This window comes from Diospyros lotus, chromosome 3, assembly GCF_014633365.1.
Source record: "Diospyros lotus cultivar Yz01 chromosome 3, ASM1463336v1, whole genome shotgun sequence".
NCBI classification, from domain to species: domain Eukaryota; kingdom Viridiplantae; phylum Streptophyta; class Magnoliopsida; order Ericales; family Ebenaceae; genus Diospyros; species Diospyros lotus.
In genome coordinates, this window is record NC_068340.1 from 37,776,570 (window position 1) to 37,791,978 (window position 15,409).

The window sequence follows — 15,409 nt, forward strand, 5'->3', positions numbered from 1 at the left end:
TAAAATAATTGGACGCCTAGTTTGAAAAGTTGGAGATTTTTTGGGAGGACTTTATGCCCCATGGGCCTGATGGTTCCATGACTCATGTGATGGCTGCCCCTTTGGTGCTTCAGTGTGATAATGAGCGTTCATTTGTTGACTTGCGCGACCATTGAATGTATTCTTGAAGAAAATATCCCAAGTGGGCCCCCTTCATTTATTAAGTATTCGATGCTTCCGTCCGAAAACGATGGCTCCACGAAACGGCCCGTAATGAAAATGAGGTTGGGATAGAAGATAATAAATTTATATTATTTTAAATAAGATATATTTATTTTATTTTTAATAATTAAGTAATTTAATTAATTGATGATAAACATTAAAATAATTAATTAAATTATTTAAATTTTAAAAATAAAATATAATAAATACGTCTTCTTTAAAAATAAAATACAATTATTATTTTTTAACTATCATTTTTAAGGTAATAATTAATATTACCATAATGGGGCTTTTGTTAATCAAGATATGGGATGAAAAAGTTAAGATATGGGATGTATTCTGGACTTCTATCATTTTTAACATATTTGTTAACATAATCTGACAATTTTTGAAAAAATCATTAATGATCTCTTATCTTAATTTTTCAAGATATGCATATCTTTACTTCCCTCAAGATAAACATATATTTGTTTCTATATATAAGAAAAAAATGACGTTTGTGTACTCTAATGCATTCCAAAGAATTTAACAAACAGTTTGATAAAATTTTTGAAATATTTTCTAACTTTATCTTGATCATTTCATATTTTAATCCGAAAGTCATTCCGAATTTATCTTGATACTCTTTTATCTTGTTCATTTTAATAAATGCTACTTAAATATATTAGCTATCTCTGGGTCAAAGTATTGCCCGTGATTCGTGAATTACACGTCTTTATCATTTTGCAGCTATTTAATTACTATCCTTGTACTTGTAAAAAAACAGAAAGAAAGAGTAACGTTAATAATTATATTTTTAGGATAATAATTAATGTGTTGAGCGACGAAACAGAGCAGAAGAAAAACAAAACAGTTATTGGGCCTATTTGTTGCAGCTTAAAAGTTGTAATTTTTAATTTCTAACTTTCAAAAAGTTGGGATATAGTGTTTGTTTTAACTTATAGAATTCTAACTTATAGCTTCCACTAGCTTTTAGAAGGGGTAGAAGCTGGCTTTTTCAAAGCTGGGGTACTCCAGCTTTTACAACTTCTGCTTAAATAATTACATTTTTGTGACAATTTTGCCCTTATTTTTAATAAAGAATTACCCTCTTATCTACACAATCATGGGTTTTTCTTCTCCATTACCGTCTCCATTTCCAGATCTCTTCCTTTCTCTCACCATCTTCCTCACTCTCCATACTCTAATTATTTTTTTTTATAACACTTGAAACTTATACATATACACTAATTAATTTTTAAATTATCATTCTATAACTACTAAGGGTATTATAAACAATTATACAAAAATAAGTTATTTTACAACTTATGATATCAAACACCACAACTACTTAACTACAACTTATAAGAAGCTGTAACAAATAGGTTCACAACTTATTCTAAGTTTTATAAGCTATAATCTAAGAAACTAGAAACTATAATTTCTTTAATTAAGCTGCAACAAACGGGGCCATTGAAGCATTTCAGAGGGTGTTTGGCTTACCGATTTGACCACTTATAAATTGTGTAACTTATTTCTTAAAATGTTTTTCATTATCCAACAATTTAAACTGTGTAGCTTAAAAGCTCATTCACTTGCCTTTGGCAAACACTCCCTCATTTTTTCAAAAATGCTACCAAAAGCTTATTACGTTGATTGATTAAATTACGTATTTATCCTTAAACAAAACATATATTTTCAACTTATATCATTTTTCATTTCTCAACCATTTCTTAGATCCCGTCACCACCAAATCGATCTTTGAATGCCACCATTTGTCAATATCGCCATCACTGTTGCCCCAACATGTTATTCGTAGCCTTTGTTGTCTCCTCCTCTTGTCGTTGCCTTCTTCATCCCTTTGCAATCCTATTCACTATATATATATATATATAACATATATTATATATATTAATATTAACGTATATTAAATTAATATATTTAATATTTTTATAAATTTTATTTATATTATTCAATAACATATCTATTTTTATCTTTTTATCAAGTTCTGATAGTTTACGAAATCTTTTAAAATAAGTATATAATTTTTAATTGATAGCTTAAATATACATTTATTCAAACATGTTATTAATTTAAATACTACTCAACTTTTAAAGTTTATACAACTTAAAAACTGTTAAAAAAAAAAATGATAAGCCAAACGGCCTCTTAATAAGATGAAGTAAAATTATACGTAACAGTGTAATTAAATTTAAGCGTACAATAAACAATAAAAAGAAGAGAGACGACAATGGTGTTGAATTTATGGCTAGGTATGTCACAATTATAGAATATATTTATTGCAAATAAAGCAATAACTCACCAACCCCTAAATTACAATAATATTTAATGCAATTATTAAAACTACACAAGTACTCCCTCAACATTATAAACAAATATTAGCAACAACTTTAAGATCAAGGGACTGCAAACCAGTGACAAGACGAGGTTGATGGCAACTGAAACAGCCGAATCGAAGGGACACAATAGACCGAGTCACGTCTTAGCGTTGTCCTGAAAGCAAGATCGCCCTGCAACTGGCAGCTGGCAGGCTACGGTGAAAGTTTCAACAGGATAAAACGGTCTCTCCAACAGAACAGTGGCCTCAAACGGTTGGAGCTGGCAAAACTCAATAAAGGAACTTGCTATCTGAGGTGAATGCAAATACAAAATGGAACTAGAGAATATTGGAATGCTTGGATGATGAAGAATGAAACTTGGGCAGCCTTTTATAGTTGCACCAGGGGCTCCCAAGAGCCACAAAATCAATACAACAATGAATTAAAATCATAAAATTCATTAAAAGTTGTGACTCTTGGAGTAAATGAAAAGCTTCAAATTTAATTCAAGAAATTAAGTATGCCTGTTCAAATTTCTATAAACAACAAATAATAAATCCAACAAATACACTTACACTCACTCACACGGGCCCAACAATCCTCCACATGAGTGTAAGTGTTCCAAACCAAATAAACCGACACGACACCAATGAGAGCAAACAATAAGTTATGCATCAGGCAAGGTGTCTTTTGGACTTCAATCTCCCTTAATGAGTATCTATCAAACTTACCGAAGAAGTAGCGAGCCTAGCTCTTGAACTACTCTCCTAGTGGTAAATCAAGACAACAGATACCACACACAACTCATCTTATACCTTCGAGTTCTATACGATTGTGTCCGTTTTAGTCCTGGACAACATTCTGAGTTCATGAGAGCTCTAGAGAACCCAAGCCTTTAGAACAGTTCTCATATAAGCGACCCACTTCTATTCTCACATAAATAATCATTGATTAAGAGTACTCTCTCATCAAAATCATAATTAACACGAGGATTAATTAATTAATATCTCTTGCACATCACATTCTGCACTGCAGCAGCGTCTTCGTCGGCATGTTGACTTCCATGTCGCAATTCATCTTTGTGGATTCCTTCTTCTTGAACATGAACAAATTCACGCGCGGCAACGTCGAGCTTCTTGGTCGATCGGAAATTGGCCTTCAGATTCCGGACATGTTGCGGTGTAGGCTCCTGCACTGCAACGTGATAAAGAATGCTGTATCTTTGTTTTAGCATTAGAATAATTTAATTAGTTGATGATTAAGGGTTGAATACAAGATTAATTATTAAACTGTGACACGCGGAAGTCCTGATAATATGTTGAATAATTTCTGAAACACGAACAGAAAAGTCGGCTGAAGGTTCGTGGATGGAGGCGTGGAATTGTTCGGTTCTGTTAGGCCGTTGCTTTTGGCGCGTAACGTGGTACTCTTCAAATTGTTTAATCTTCTAGATGGGAAAATGATGGTTGGATACGGATAACTCTGCTTCCTGCTTCCTTCCTATTTATCTCAATTTTCCTTTAATCCAAACAAGAAAAAACCCACCCGCCCCTCGGCCAACTCTACATTTGATTCGCTAATATATATTAATAAAAATTAAGAAGATATATAGTACCAGATTTCAAATATTTATATTCTGAAGAAATGTTTTTATAGCTTATAAAATATAAGGAATTACTTACAAAATAAATATTTAATTGAACCCACTTTAAATCAAATTTGACCCACATGTACTGTTGCTACCATTAAATATTACAATATTTTACGATATATCAGTACTTTTAAATATTTTGTATAATATAAAAAATATTGAATGATAAAAAAATATGCATTTTTATATTGTACAAAATATCTTCAAATATTGGTCCCCTGGGAGGCCATGGAACATCCTTAAATTTAGCAATTATCTTGTAAAAAATCTGTCACACCGCGCGCATTGGCAAATGTCAACACTGATTTTGGACCACAACAAAGTAAGTATATATATGTTATGAATAAAAATATTTTATTATACTAAATGGGTGATTCATGTTATATATGTATAAATAAAAAATTAAAATTTTTAAATAAATATTCATTATTTGGTAACTTTTTAAAAATAAAATAGGCAAAAGATATTTTAGGAATTAAGTTTATTAACAGAGTTTATAACAATAAAAATAGGTGTTTGCTTATATTATAAAATATATTTTAATTATAAATATATTTATATCTAAATAATATATCAAAATTTAGAAAATAAAAATAAAAATATATTTGATGGGTTCATCTCATCTGATGAACCCAACAGATTCTAAAAGAAAAATTGGAAAAAGAAGTGAAGAAGAAGAAGAAGAAGAAGAGGAGGAGGAGGAGAGCTGGTGGGAGTGGCGAGAGTTGGGAGAAGAATTGAAGAAGAGGAAGGAGGAGGAGGGAGATGGTAGCAGTGGCAAGCGGCGGAGAAAGAAGAAGAAGAGTAGGAGAAGGAGAGATGGCGATCGAGGTTGAGACGAGAGACAAATAGTTAGATTTATATTTATATCTACATAATTTAAATATTTAATTCCATCAATCAAAGCACCCATTCAAGTATATCATCTCATCACTTGCATTTCAAATTCTGCGGCGTCTTCGTCTGCAAATTGACTTCCATGGAGCAATCCAACTTTGTGGATTTCTACTTCTTGAACATGAACATGATCGTCACGGCCGGTACGGTTATGAAATTAGGTTGCAAGAGAGAGCGTTCCTGGAAATCTTTGTCGAACTCGATCGTACGTTTGTGACGGCAGAATGTTCCTCGACGCGTGGAATTTTCTGGTCTTCGGAGGAGATGACGTACATATACGTTCCTGGTGTGAAATATTATACGTACTTTATACGCCTTCTAGACTCAAAAAGGATGAAACTAGCTAGTGAACAATGCTTTTGGGTCCGCTCCGACCAAGCGGACCGAAAAGCTGGTCGGAGGGGTGAAACGGCTCCCTATTTGGTTCGTTTTGCTGGATCCTTCCAACCACAGAGGTCTTAACACATTAGATTGATTTTTAGGCTTAAAAAGTACTCAACCTAACTTGAGTATTATAAAACAATGATACCGATGATGATTTAAGGAATCATGGTGACAAGAATCGAGTCGAATTGGCAACGGCCCTAGACTTTGGCAAGTAATATAGGCTACTTCACTTTCTTTGCTGATAAAAAGTAACAAAGGCCAGGCTGAAGGAATATGGATCATCGACATCTCACCTTTTTGAGGCACTAGTCACAGATACGTGAAGGCAATAAGGATGAGCATTATTTTGAGATATTTTAGGAATATTGATGTCTTTTATCTATTTTGAAAAGGATATTTGATATTTGAACTTTTAACTAATTCTACTATCAAGTGTTTCTAATTATGTCCATGATTTGGCACATCCACTGCATCTTAATAAATAAATAAATAAAATCTAAGGAGCCAATCTTGTTTTGGGTTGAGGGTGTTACTTGTTTGAGTTTATAAATTCATCTAAGTCAAAAAGAGATATGATCACATGAAAGATAAAACCTTTTTAAAAGCACAAGTCATGGCTATAGGAAGGCAAGAAGCATGAATATGTGTTGATATACATTAGGAATTATGCCTTTTATGTATTTTATTTTATATTACCAATCTTTATTATGTTCGTGATTTGGCATATCTAATGTATGGCTTAAAAAAGGGTCAATATTTGAATTTGACCAATACGAGTTTAATTATGGCCTCATTTGAAGCTTTAGAGCGAGCTACATGACAACAATTAATATAAGCAGTCATATTGTCTCATCAAATATATAATATAAAACTTGAACAAATAGATCGAGATATATCCTTATTCTATTTTAATTTATTCCTTGATGTTATATTTAATATTTATTCTTTAAGGATCCTATATTACTTATTTTTTGTAAATTCGAAAACCCCCCATTTCATATCATAAAATTAACTTATCATGTGGTAGAGTGATATTGTGGAAAGTTTACAAAAAAGTCAAAATATAAATTAATATTAATTTTTAAAATACCCTTAAATTATATGCATTTCTATATCCCCTCCGTTTGGGGACACAGCTTTCTATTCATGTTTTTAATAAAAATGCCTAAAATAAATATAAAAAAAAATTGGGCCACAAAAAAGATGTATATATTCCATAAAACTAATCAAAATAATCAAGCACAGAGCAAATTATACAAAGCCGAAATAGAATTATGAAGCTGCGATCACGCACCGCCCCTTCCAAGAAACAGACACCACCATCCAATATTCCCACACACCCTTTCAGCGTTTAATCTTAATCACTTGCATTTCACGTTCTGCAGCGCCTTTGTATTGGTGTTGACTTCCATGGAGCAATCCAACTTTGTGGATTTCTTCTTCTTGAAATTGGGATGGAACCACCTTTCAATATTTGGAACCACTGCTGGCTTGCTCATCATCCAGTTGAGAGTTGAGACACACACTCTTCCTCATTAATTGATTGCATTTGTCCATTGCTTGAGATGACGTCCGATTGCATATTGCATGTGGTGTGGTATCATGAATGAATTAATGAATGAGATTTACCATAATATATATATATATATATATCACATCACCATAACTACTGATGATACAGTGATATTTGTACATGAGAATACTATTTTCTTAATATTAAGAAATGCCAGTATTTGAATACTTTCTTTTTTTTAGTATTTCATTATCTGACGAATATAGATAACTACTAGTCCCGATATATTTTGCATATTTTTTCTATTTTTATATGTTAGACATTACGAAACATAATATAAATCAGTAAAAGAATATATATATATATATATATAAAGAAGGCCCCAAAACACGTATATATATATATATATATGACAAAACGCATGTGAGCACCAAAATTAACAAAGAATAATTAAAATTAAAATACAGAATATATATATAGTACGATACTTCGCTCAAAATTAAAACCCAAACGTACAACAAATTAATCTATATATGTGATTATATATATATCTGTGTGTGTGCGTGCGTGTGCGCGATCCCTATATCACTTGCATTTCACGTTCTGCAGCGCCTTTGTATTGGTGTTGACTTCCATGGAGCAATCCAACTTTGTGGATTTCTTCTTCTTGAACATGAACATGATCGTCACCTTCCCTTTCATCTCCGCCTTGGCGGTCAGAGGCAGGATCCCTGAGTCCGGCATGACCAAATCTACGGCGACGTCGTCCAGCTTCTTGGTCGATCGGAAATTGGCCTTGGACTTCCGGACGGCGGCGCTGCCCGCTAGGGCGCCGTTTTGGTGGTAGAACAAGATGGTGGTGTTGTCGAACTTGTAAGGGCCGAAGTTGGTGTTCTTCACGCCGATCGTCAGATTGAAGGGAGAGTTTGATGTTTGGAAATTATGGTTGAATGTGGCGGATTGGATCCGAAACTTGGGAGTTCTGAATTTCATCACCGTCATGGAAAACAAGGCAATAACAGCCGTCTGAAAGATCACAAAGGCTATGATATACAGTATCCACTTCTTCCGCTTCTGCCGGCGGAGCTCTTCGTCCGAAAACGACGTGGCCGCCTCTGCATCGCTTCGGCCATGCCCATTGGCCGTGGCCAGTGGATAGCTTGCCTTATGCTCCTGCGACATCATTTTCCTTTTTGATCTGCTAATTAAACAGAGAGTGGGATTAGTTGCAGAAGCTCAAACAACAATGAGATTGAAGTGTTGGTAGTGCGATGGATGAGAGCTTGAGCTGCTCTCCCTCTCTTTCTCTTTATATATACGTGGGGTGGGGTGAGGTGTTAATGAAGAAGTGTGTTTAGTGTCGTTAACCACAAGACTGATATGTTGGACCGCTGTCCATGGTACGAAGAAAATTCGTCCAAGGACGCGTGGAACTGTTCATTTCCGTTTAAACCAGTGGCTGGCTTCTAGATGGAAATTGATGGCTCAATAATTTGGGGAACAACGGTTGCTACCATTGGCTTCTTCAAATTCATTTCAGGTTTAAGTAAATTTTTTTATTATTTTTAATAATTATAATTAAATTTAAATTTTAAAATTTATTTATGATGTGGCACCACCTAAAATTACCAAAATACCCCTACGCGCCAACGGTCTTACCCGCCACATGGATCGTTCGAGAGACTGACACGTGGCAAGTCAACAATTCGGAGCGGAGCCCAAGAAATTCGGGCCGGGCCGCAAGACCCGTTCCACCTTGACCGAGATTCTCGGGAGTCGTGCCCCCGCTCAACACGGGTTGATCCCGGGTACCCCATAACGGATCTACATATAAAGGACAAAAATCCTCATTAGGTAGGTCAAGTTTCACAGTTCTTACATTTATTACGACTTGCATTTATTCTACTGATTTGAGCGTCGGAGTCCACCCCGGGGGATCCTAGCCCCGCCACTCTGCTGTCTTGCAGGTCCTATAACCAAGGTCCGATATCGCCAAGTCCGAGGTCCGATTTCCAAGACCCATTTATAGAGGTTGCATGTGGTGATCGGTCCCAAAAAATCATTATCAATTTAAACTAACGACAAAGCAACACGTCAACAAGTTTGAGTACCCCTTTAGGTTATTGTAGTATTATCCATCACTTAGCTACACTTGGTTACGTCAGTGGTTAATCAATAATTTTATGTAAGACCAAATACAAAAAATAAAATAAAATAAGAGTTGGTCAATGTAAACCTATTAGTTAAGAAAATAAAATTTTAACATTTAATGTGTGAGTGGACCCACACCAAGCGTACATCAGAGCAGCTGTTTTGGATTGAATTGATGTAAGATGAGGTGGATTGAATTATTAAAAAATGTTTGATGTATTTATTAATTCAAATTTAATTATATTAAATAATTAAATCTTTTACTTTTGACTGCCAATTAAATGCATGTCTCATTGTAGTGCCAATTATATGTATCTTTTATTAAGTGTGAACTTTTAAACAAGTTAATGACTGAGATGGTAGAATGGAAGTATCATGGCAAACACAAGGGGGGATGAATTAGTTATCTTTTAAAACTTGAGAAATATAAAATCTTTTTTAATAAATGATTGATATGCGAAACAAAGGAAGAATAGATAAGTGCTTTATAATAAAATAAAATTAAGAATATAAGTATATAAGAACACCAAAATTTATAGTATTTCGATTTAATTAAGATTAATCCATTACCTTAACTCCTTACTAAGGATTTTGAAGTAAATCCACTAAAAATCCCTTACTTGAACTACGTATGTTATCTAGTTCAAAGACTAGGTATTACAATCTCTTACACACAAAATAGGTTTTCTAGCTCTTGTTTGGAAATTCAATACAAATATGAAATAGAGACTCTCGTAGATTTACCTCTTAGTTACAAGTTTTTCAAAAAAATAGAAGATTTTGAATTAATTTATCAAATGAATACAACAAAAGCCTTACCAATCAAAATGAGAGAAAACAAAGTAAGCACAATAAAATTTCTTGAACACTTGGTAGACGAACAATAAATTCTTCTAAAAACTTTAAATGAACCACTGGACTTTTATTTATAGTTGATGGTGAATAGAGACAAAAATCAGACCATTGGTGGTAGTTGGGGCACATTTAATTATTGCATCCAAAAATTAGCCATTACAAATTTCTGTGAAGCAAACTGTCGATAGAAAAGATAAGTTAACAAAATAATACCTAGGCGACAAATTAAAGGAGTTAGTTGACAAAACTAATTTATCTATTCTATTAGTCGACAAATTAAAAGAGTTAGTCGACATAATGCATATAAGTTAGTTGACATATTGAAATATTGTCATTCTGTTAGTTGACAAATGGATTGAATTTAGTCGATAGATCAAAGAAAAAAAATTAATGTAGTCAACAAATGGCTTGATTTTTTCTTAAAAACACTTTTTTCAATTTCTTTCAAGAGATTTGATATGATTTTTGCTTTGTTTTTTCAAATTCCTTAAGAACATACATTTGGGCTTTGAATATTTGCTTAATTATTTTGGAATTGATTTTTTGATTGAAAGCTAATTAAGAACATGAGAAATATGAGAAAAGCATTCTTGAAAACATGTTCATCATCAAACTTTAATATGATCAAGAGTAGAATATCATGAGAATATATGCATTTTTTGTTACTTTAAAATTCCAAACTACTTAATCGAAGAAAAAAAATTATCAACAACTATTTATGTTCATATTAGTGATGATCATGGTTGTGCGATGCACAAGAGTCATTAATTGATTTTTGTATAATTTTTTTCATTATTTAGCCTGATGAAATTATATAAGTACTGATTGATATATATTTTCTAAATTTAATTAATTTTCTAAGCATTAGTTTAAGAAAAAAAAATTAAGATTTTTAATTATTTAAAAATATAATCTATGAACAAAATTCAAAATATTGATGAAAGATTACATATATTTAATTATAATTTTAAAAATGAGAAATTTTAGAGAAATTTTAACAAAGAAATAAGTAAGTTACATCGTTGATCTTTGAACTTTGCACTGTATGATATATTAATTACTGTAATTTAATTTTTGTTGTCAGAACCACCGTATTTTGATTTTTTGTAAAAATTCAAGCTCTCTTTTAAATTTTTTTGTCCAATCCTGTCACTAAAAATTGATGTGATATTAATTAAAATAAAATTCAAAATTACTTGATATTAAAATTTATCTACATTCTATAACGAAGTGATTTTGGAGGTCATATTAGTAAACATCACGTTAGCAATTTGGTTAACGGAATTTCATGAAAAATTAAAAAAGTGATTGAATTTTAATAAAAAATAAAATTTAGTGGTTGCAATAAAAAAAAATTAAAGTAATGTAATTAATTTTTATAAAACTGACAATGTAATTTACACTAAAAGAATTTTTTTTATTGATTATTTTTATGATGAAAATCAATTCAATTTTTTTTTTAAAGTAAACAAAAGCGTACCAATATGAAAATTAATTGCAAATGTAAAGAAATAATTTGTGATGATGATAGAAATTAATTATCATTTATTAACAAAATCAAAATTAAGAAAACAAATACGCAATCTGAAATTCAATGAAAAAAAACTTTGAGAAACTATTCTTGCAATGAAAAATCCAATATTCTTTTTCTTTTTCTCATAATTTTTTAAATATGAATAGGCTTTGCTATTTCAAATTTTCAATAAATATATATATATATATTTTTTGAGGTTTTTAAAATATAGATAAGATTAATTAATTAAATTTTGAGTGCAAAGGCCAGGCAACAAGGAGAAGAGAGCGACAAGTTTTCTTGGAGAAGATGAAAGAATGGGATGAAAGTGTACAGTGTCCAGTGTTGGTACTTACTGGGATGGTCTTTGTATATATATAGCAGCTCCCATGGGTTATTGTTTGACAAATAATGTTCCTTAAGAGTCGCATGTAGGTTCGTCGTGGATGGAGCTAGGCGTCGAAAAGTATTTCAATTCAGTTAGATTGGCGCGTAACGTAATATACTCTTCAAACGCGTAGGCTTCTATTCTAGGTGGGAAAATGATGAATGGATGACGTCACCCCGGCCCCTTGTGTACGGATAACCACCCAGCTTCCTCTTTCCTCTTCCTTTTGTCTCAAACCCGCGTCATAGACACAGTAGCCTTCCTTCGCCATCTTCCAAACCGGCGTCATAATTCTCTTTTCCACGACCGACCTTGTATGATACACGAAAATTTTTTTACAAGTATTTTTAAAACGTTTTTATTTTTAAAATATCAAAAAATATTTCTAGATTATTTTTATAATTTTAAAATTTTTCTATGGTTATTTTGTAATATGAAAAAAATATAAAAAATGTTTCATCCATCAATAGAAATGATTTTTTTTTTCTCTAATTAAGAACTCTTAATTTTTTATAGAATTTATTTTTAGAATTTGTTTGAATATATTATAGAATTTATGTTTTATTTAAAGATTAAATAATTATTTTTTATATTAAAAAATATATTTATAAACAAAATATCTATATTTTTTATTTATCATTTTATTTTTTATTTTAAAAAAATTAATCTTTCTCTATTTATGTTTCGCAAGGTATTTTTTTTTTATTTTTGTTTTCGTATAATTAAGATGACGGTGATAAAGTTAAGAATGCCAAGGTTTCTATGTATACTTGAGAGGATGAGGATCATCATCCTCTCAATTTCACTGTCACTATGTTTTAAAATGCAAAATAATAATCGTTGCTAATAGTGCCTTGGAAGTCTAAACAAACAAGTAGAGACTTTTGGGTATGAATTGGACTCGATCAAAACATCCAAACTTCCTTAAGCGGCGTTTTACATTTTCTTTTCACTTTCTTAGTGAATTAAGTCATCCTTCTAGAAATTTGAAAATGACATCTGGAGGTGAAAAAGTTAGGTGGTGTGGTGGAAAAGTTAGCTGGCATTCTAGTGTTTTTGAGATATTTAAAAAATATATTTTTTATTATTTTAAAAAATTATTTTTTAAATGGAAAAGCATTTATTTTAAAATTTTAAAAAAATATTTTGTGTTTCTTTTTTTTTTTTTTTCTTATCTTCTTTTATTCTCTTACGTCTTCTTTGTCGCTCAAGGACCACCATCAGCTGAAAATTCACACAATCAGAGTCTCTCATTAGAAACTCTAAATTAAGTGGGTTAACATACACAAAAATTGGCTAGATTTAACGGTTAAATTTTCGTAGATCTAATTTTAATTTTCGGCCAACACTTATATACGCACTGTCAGTCGCCACCAACCACCGTCGCTGGTGGTTTCTGGCAATCAAAGACAACCACCCGACGCCCAAAGGCTCATATATAAAAACCAACAAGATCCAACGACTAAATCTCCTTAGATCTAATGGCGACCAGCAAGATCGAATGGTGGTTGAAAGAAAATGGGAGAATGGAGACAAATAGGGGGGAGCAAAAGTTCGGTTAAACCGAACCGAACCGATAAATTTGGTCGGTTCGGTTCGGTTCGGTTATTTTTATCCTTAAAAATCGGTTATTCGGTTCGGTTCGGTTATTTTAGTAAAAATAACCGAAAAATCGAACCGAACCGAATAGCAATAACCTCCTTCCCCTATGCCGAATCAACCGCCCCCTTTCCCTCACGCGGGCGGGACACCCCTCCCCTGCCGAACCGAACCGGCCCCTCCTCCCTCACACGGGCGCGGCACCCCATGTCTGCTACTGTCTTCTCTTCTCTTCGTCATTCTCTCTCTAAGATTCTATCCCTCTCACCATTTCGTAGCTCTTCTCTTTGAGATCTGGCCGGCCGCAGCACTACCTCATCAATCTCATCTCTTCATAGATCTCAGATCTGGTTGCACGACAACACTGCCTCATGGTCATCTCTTTGTCCATTCTTTCTTCTTCCACCATCCCTTGCTGTCGCCGATGGCAAAGACGAAGGCTCTTCGAGGCTTTGTAGATCAGGCCGCCTTATCTCTTCGTCTCTTCTCTCTCCCTTCACCATCCCTCGTCATTGCCGATGGCAAAGACGAAGACGAAGGCGAAGGTTGGAGATGAATATGATGCCGATGCGAGCTGTTGCCGATGGCCAGAGACGAAGATGACGCCGATGCGAGCTGCTTCTGATGGCCAGAGACGAAGATGACGCCGATAGTTTTTAGGTAAGTTTTTTGGGTACAATTTCTCTTTTACATTGAAAGTTTGAAACTTAGATCTACTAAAATCTGACCATTAGATGCTTTTAATTTTTGGGTATGTGGGTCATCGTGGTTAGGGGAATCCGATGATTGGTTCCAATCATCGGAATAATCGGTCGATTATGTGGCTGGCGACAACAGCAAGGCAGTCTGTTGGTTAGTTTTGTGTTCCAGTTCGTTTATGGTTCATTTTCAGTTTGGTTCGATTAGTATGGTTTAGGCTTCGGTTAGTTCGGTTAGTTGGGGTGGGTCGGTCGGTTCGGTTCATAATTTTTGATTGGTTCGATTCGGTTATAACCAATTACACACCCCTAGAGACAACCAGTAAGATCGAATGGTAAGGGACTGTCGACGGTGGAGCAAGAAAGGGTTTCTTGCAGACACTCTAATGCCTAGGAAATTAAGTCTCTGTTTTCTCGTGACTGTCAATTAACTGAATTTCTTATTTTGAGTGATCACAAATTGATTTTTTAATTTTTTGATCGAGTTTTTCACAAACAATATTTAAACAATAACAAATCTCATTATTATTTATCTCATCTTTAATTTTATCCCGTCATTATCTTATCCATCTGCTTGACGTATCATGAGAGTAATAGAGATCAGGTGACATTAATTATTAAAAAATATTATATTTTATTTTTAATCAACCCATGAGATATTTTTAATCAGTCATGAAGCCCAATTATCACCTTTAATTGAGGCTTCATGTTCTCCCTCAATCAATGTTTGCACATGGGCAGAGATGCAATGAGTTTTAAAAGTTATCACCTTTAAATTTAAAAATTTTGATTTAGTTTTATCTCTAACTCTAATCTTTTCATATATAAAAATGCATTTTTAAATTAGAAATATATTTTTAATATTATAAAAAATACCCTACAAATGTTTTAAAAATACCAAAATAACATCTCCGTGGTGGTGCTAGAGATGGCGAGCGCAATTGACGGCCAAGACTTGAGAGAGAAGAGAGAGAACAAGAGATATGTGAGATTTGGCAGGAAAGAAACGGCTCTTTATTTTTTTTACTTTGTGTTTTCAGTATATTTTGACTAAAAACACTTGAAATAACATTTTGTTGTTTTAGATTTTATTTATAATCTTTTTTTGCTTTTATAAATGACAAAATAAACATGTATTCAGTGTTTTGAAAAATTAAAAAATTCAAAACGATTAAAAAAAGTAAAGAGAACGCAACTTTACCTTTTGTGTGACAGAAGAGAGTAATGTGTATTAGAAT

General features: G+C 32.8%; 1 protein-coding gene across 1 annotated transcript; it reads right to left on the reverse strand.

The window, feature by feature from the left end:
- Positions 1–7,552: 7,552 nt before the first annotated feature.
- Positions 7,553–8,784, reverse strand: LOC127796981 (late embryogenesis abundant protein At1g64065-like). Its single transcript, XM_052329375.1, has 2 exons — positions 8,627–8,784; positions 7,553–8,165 (listed from the first exon to the last, which is right to left on the reverse strand). The coding sequence occupies exons 1-2, from the start codon at positions 8,782–8,784 to the stop codon at positions 7,553–7,555; spliced, it is 771 nt and encodes a 256-aa protein (XP_052185335.1).
- Between the last annotated feature and the right edge of the window lie 6,625 nt (positions 8,785–15,409).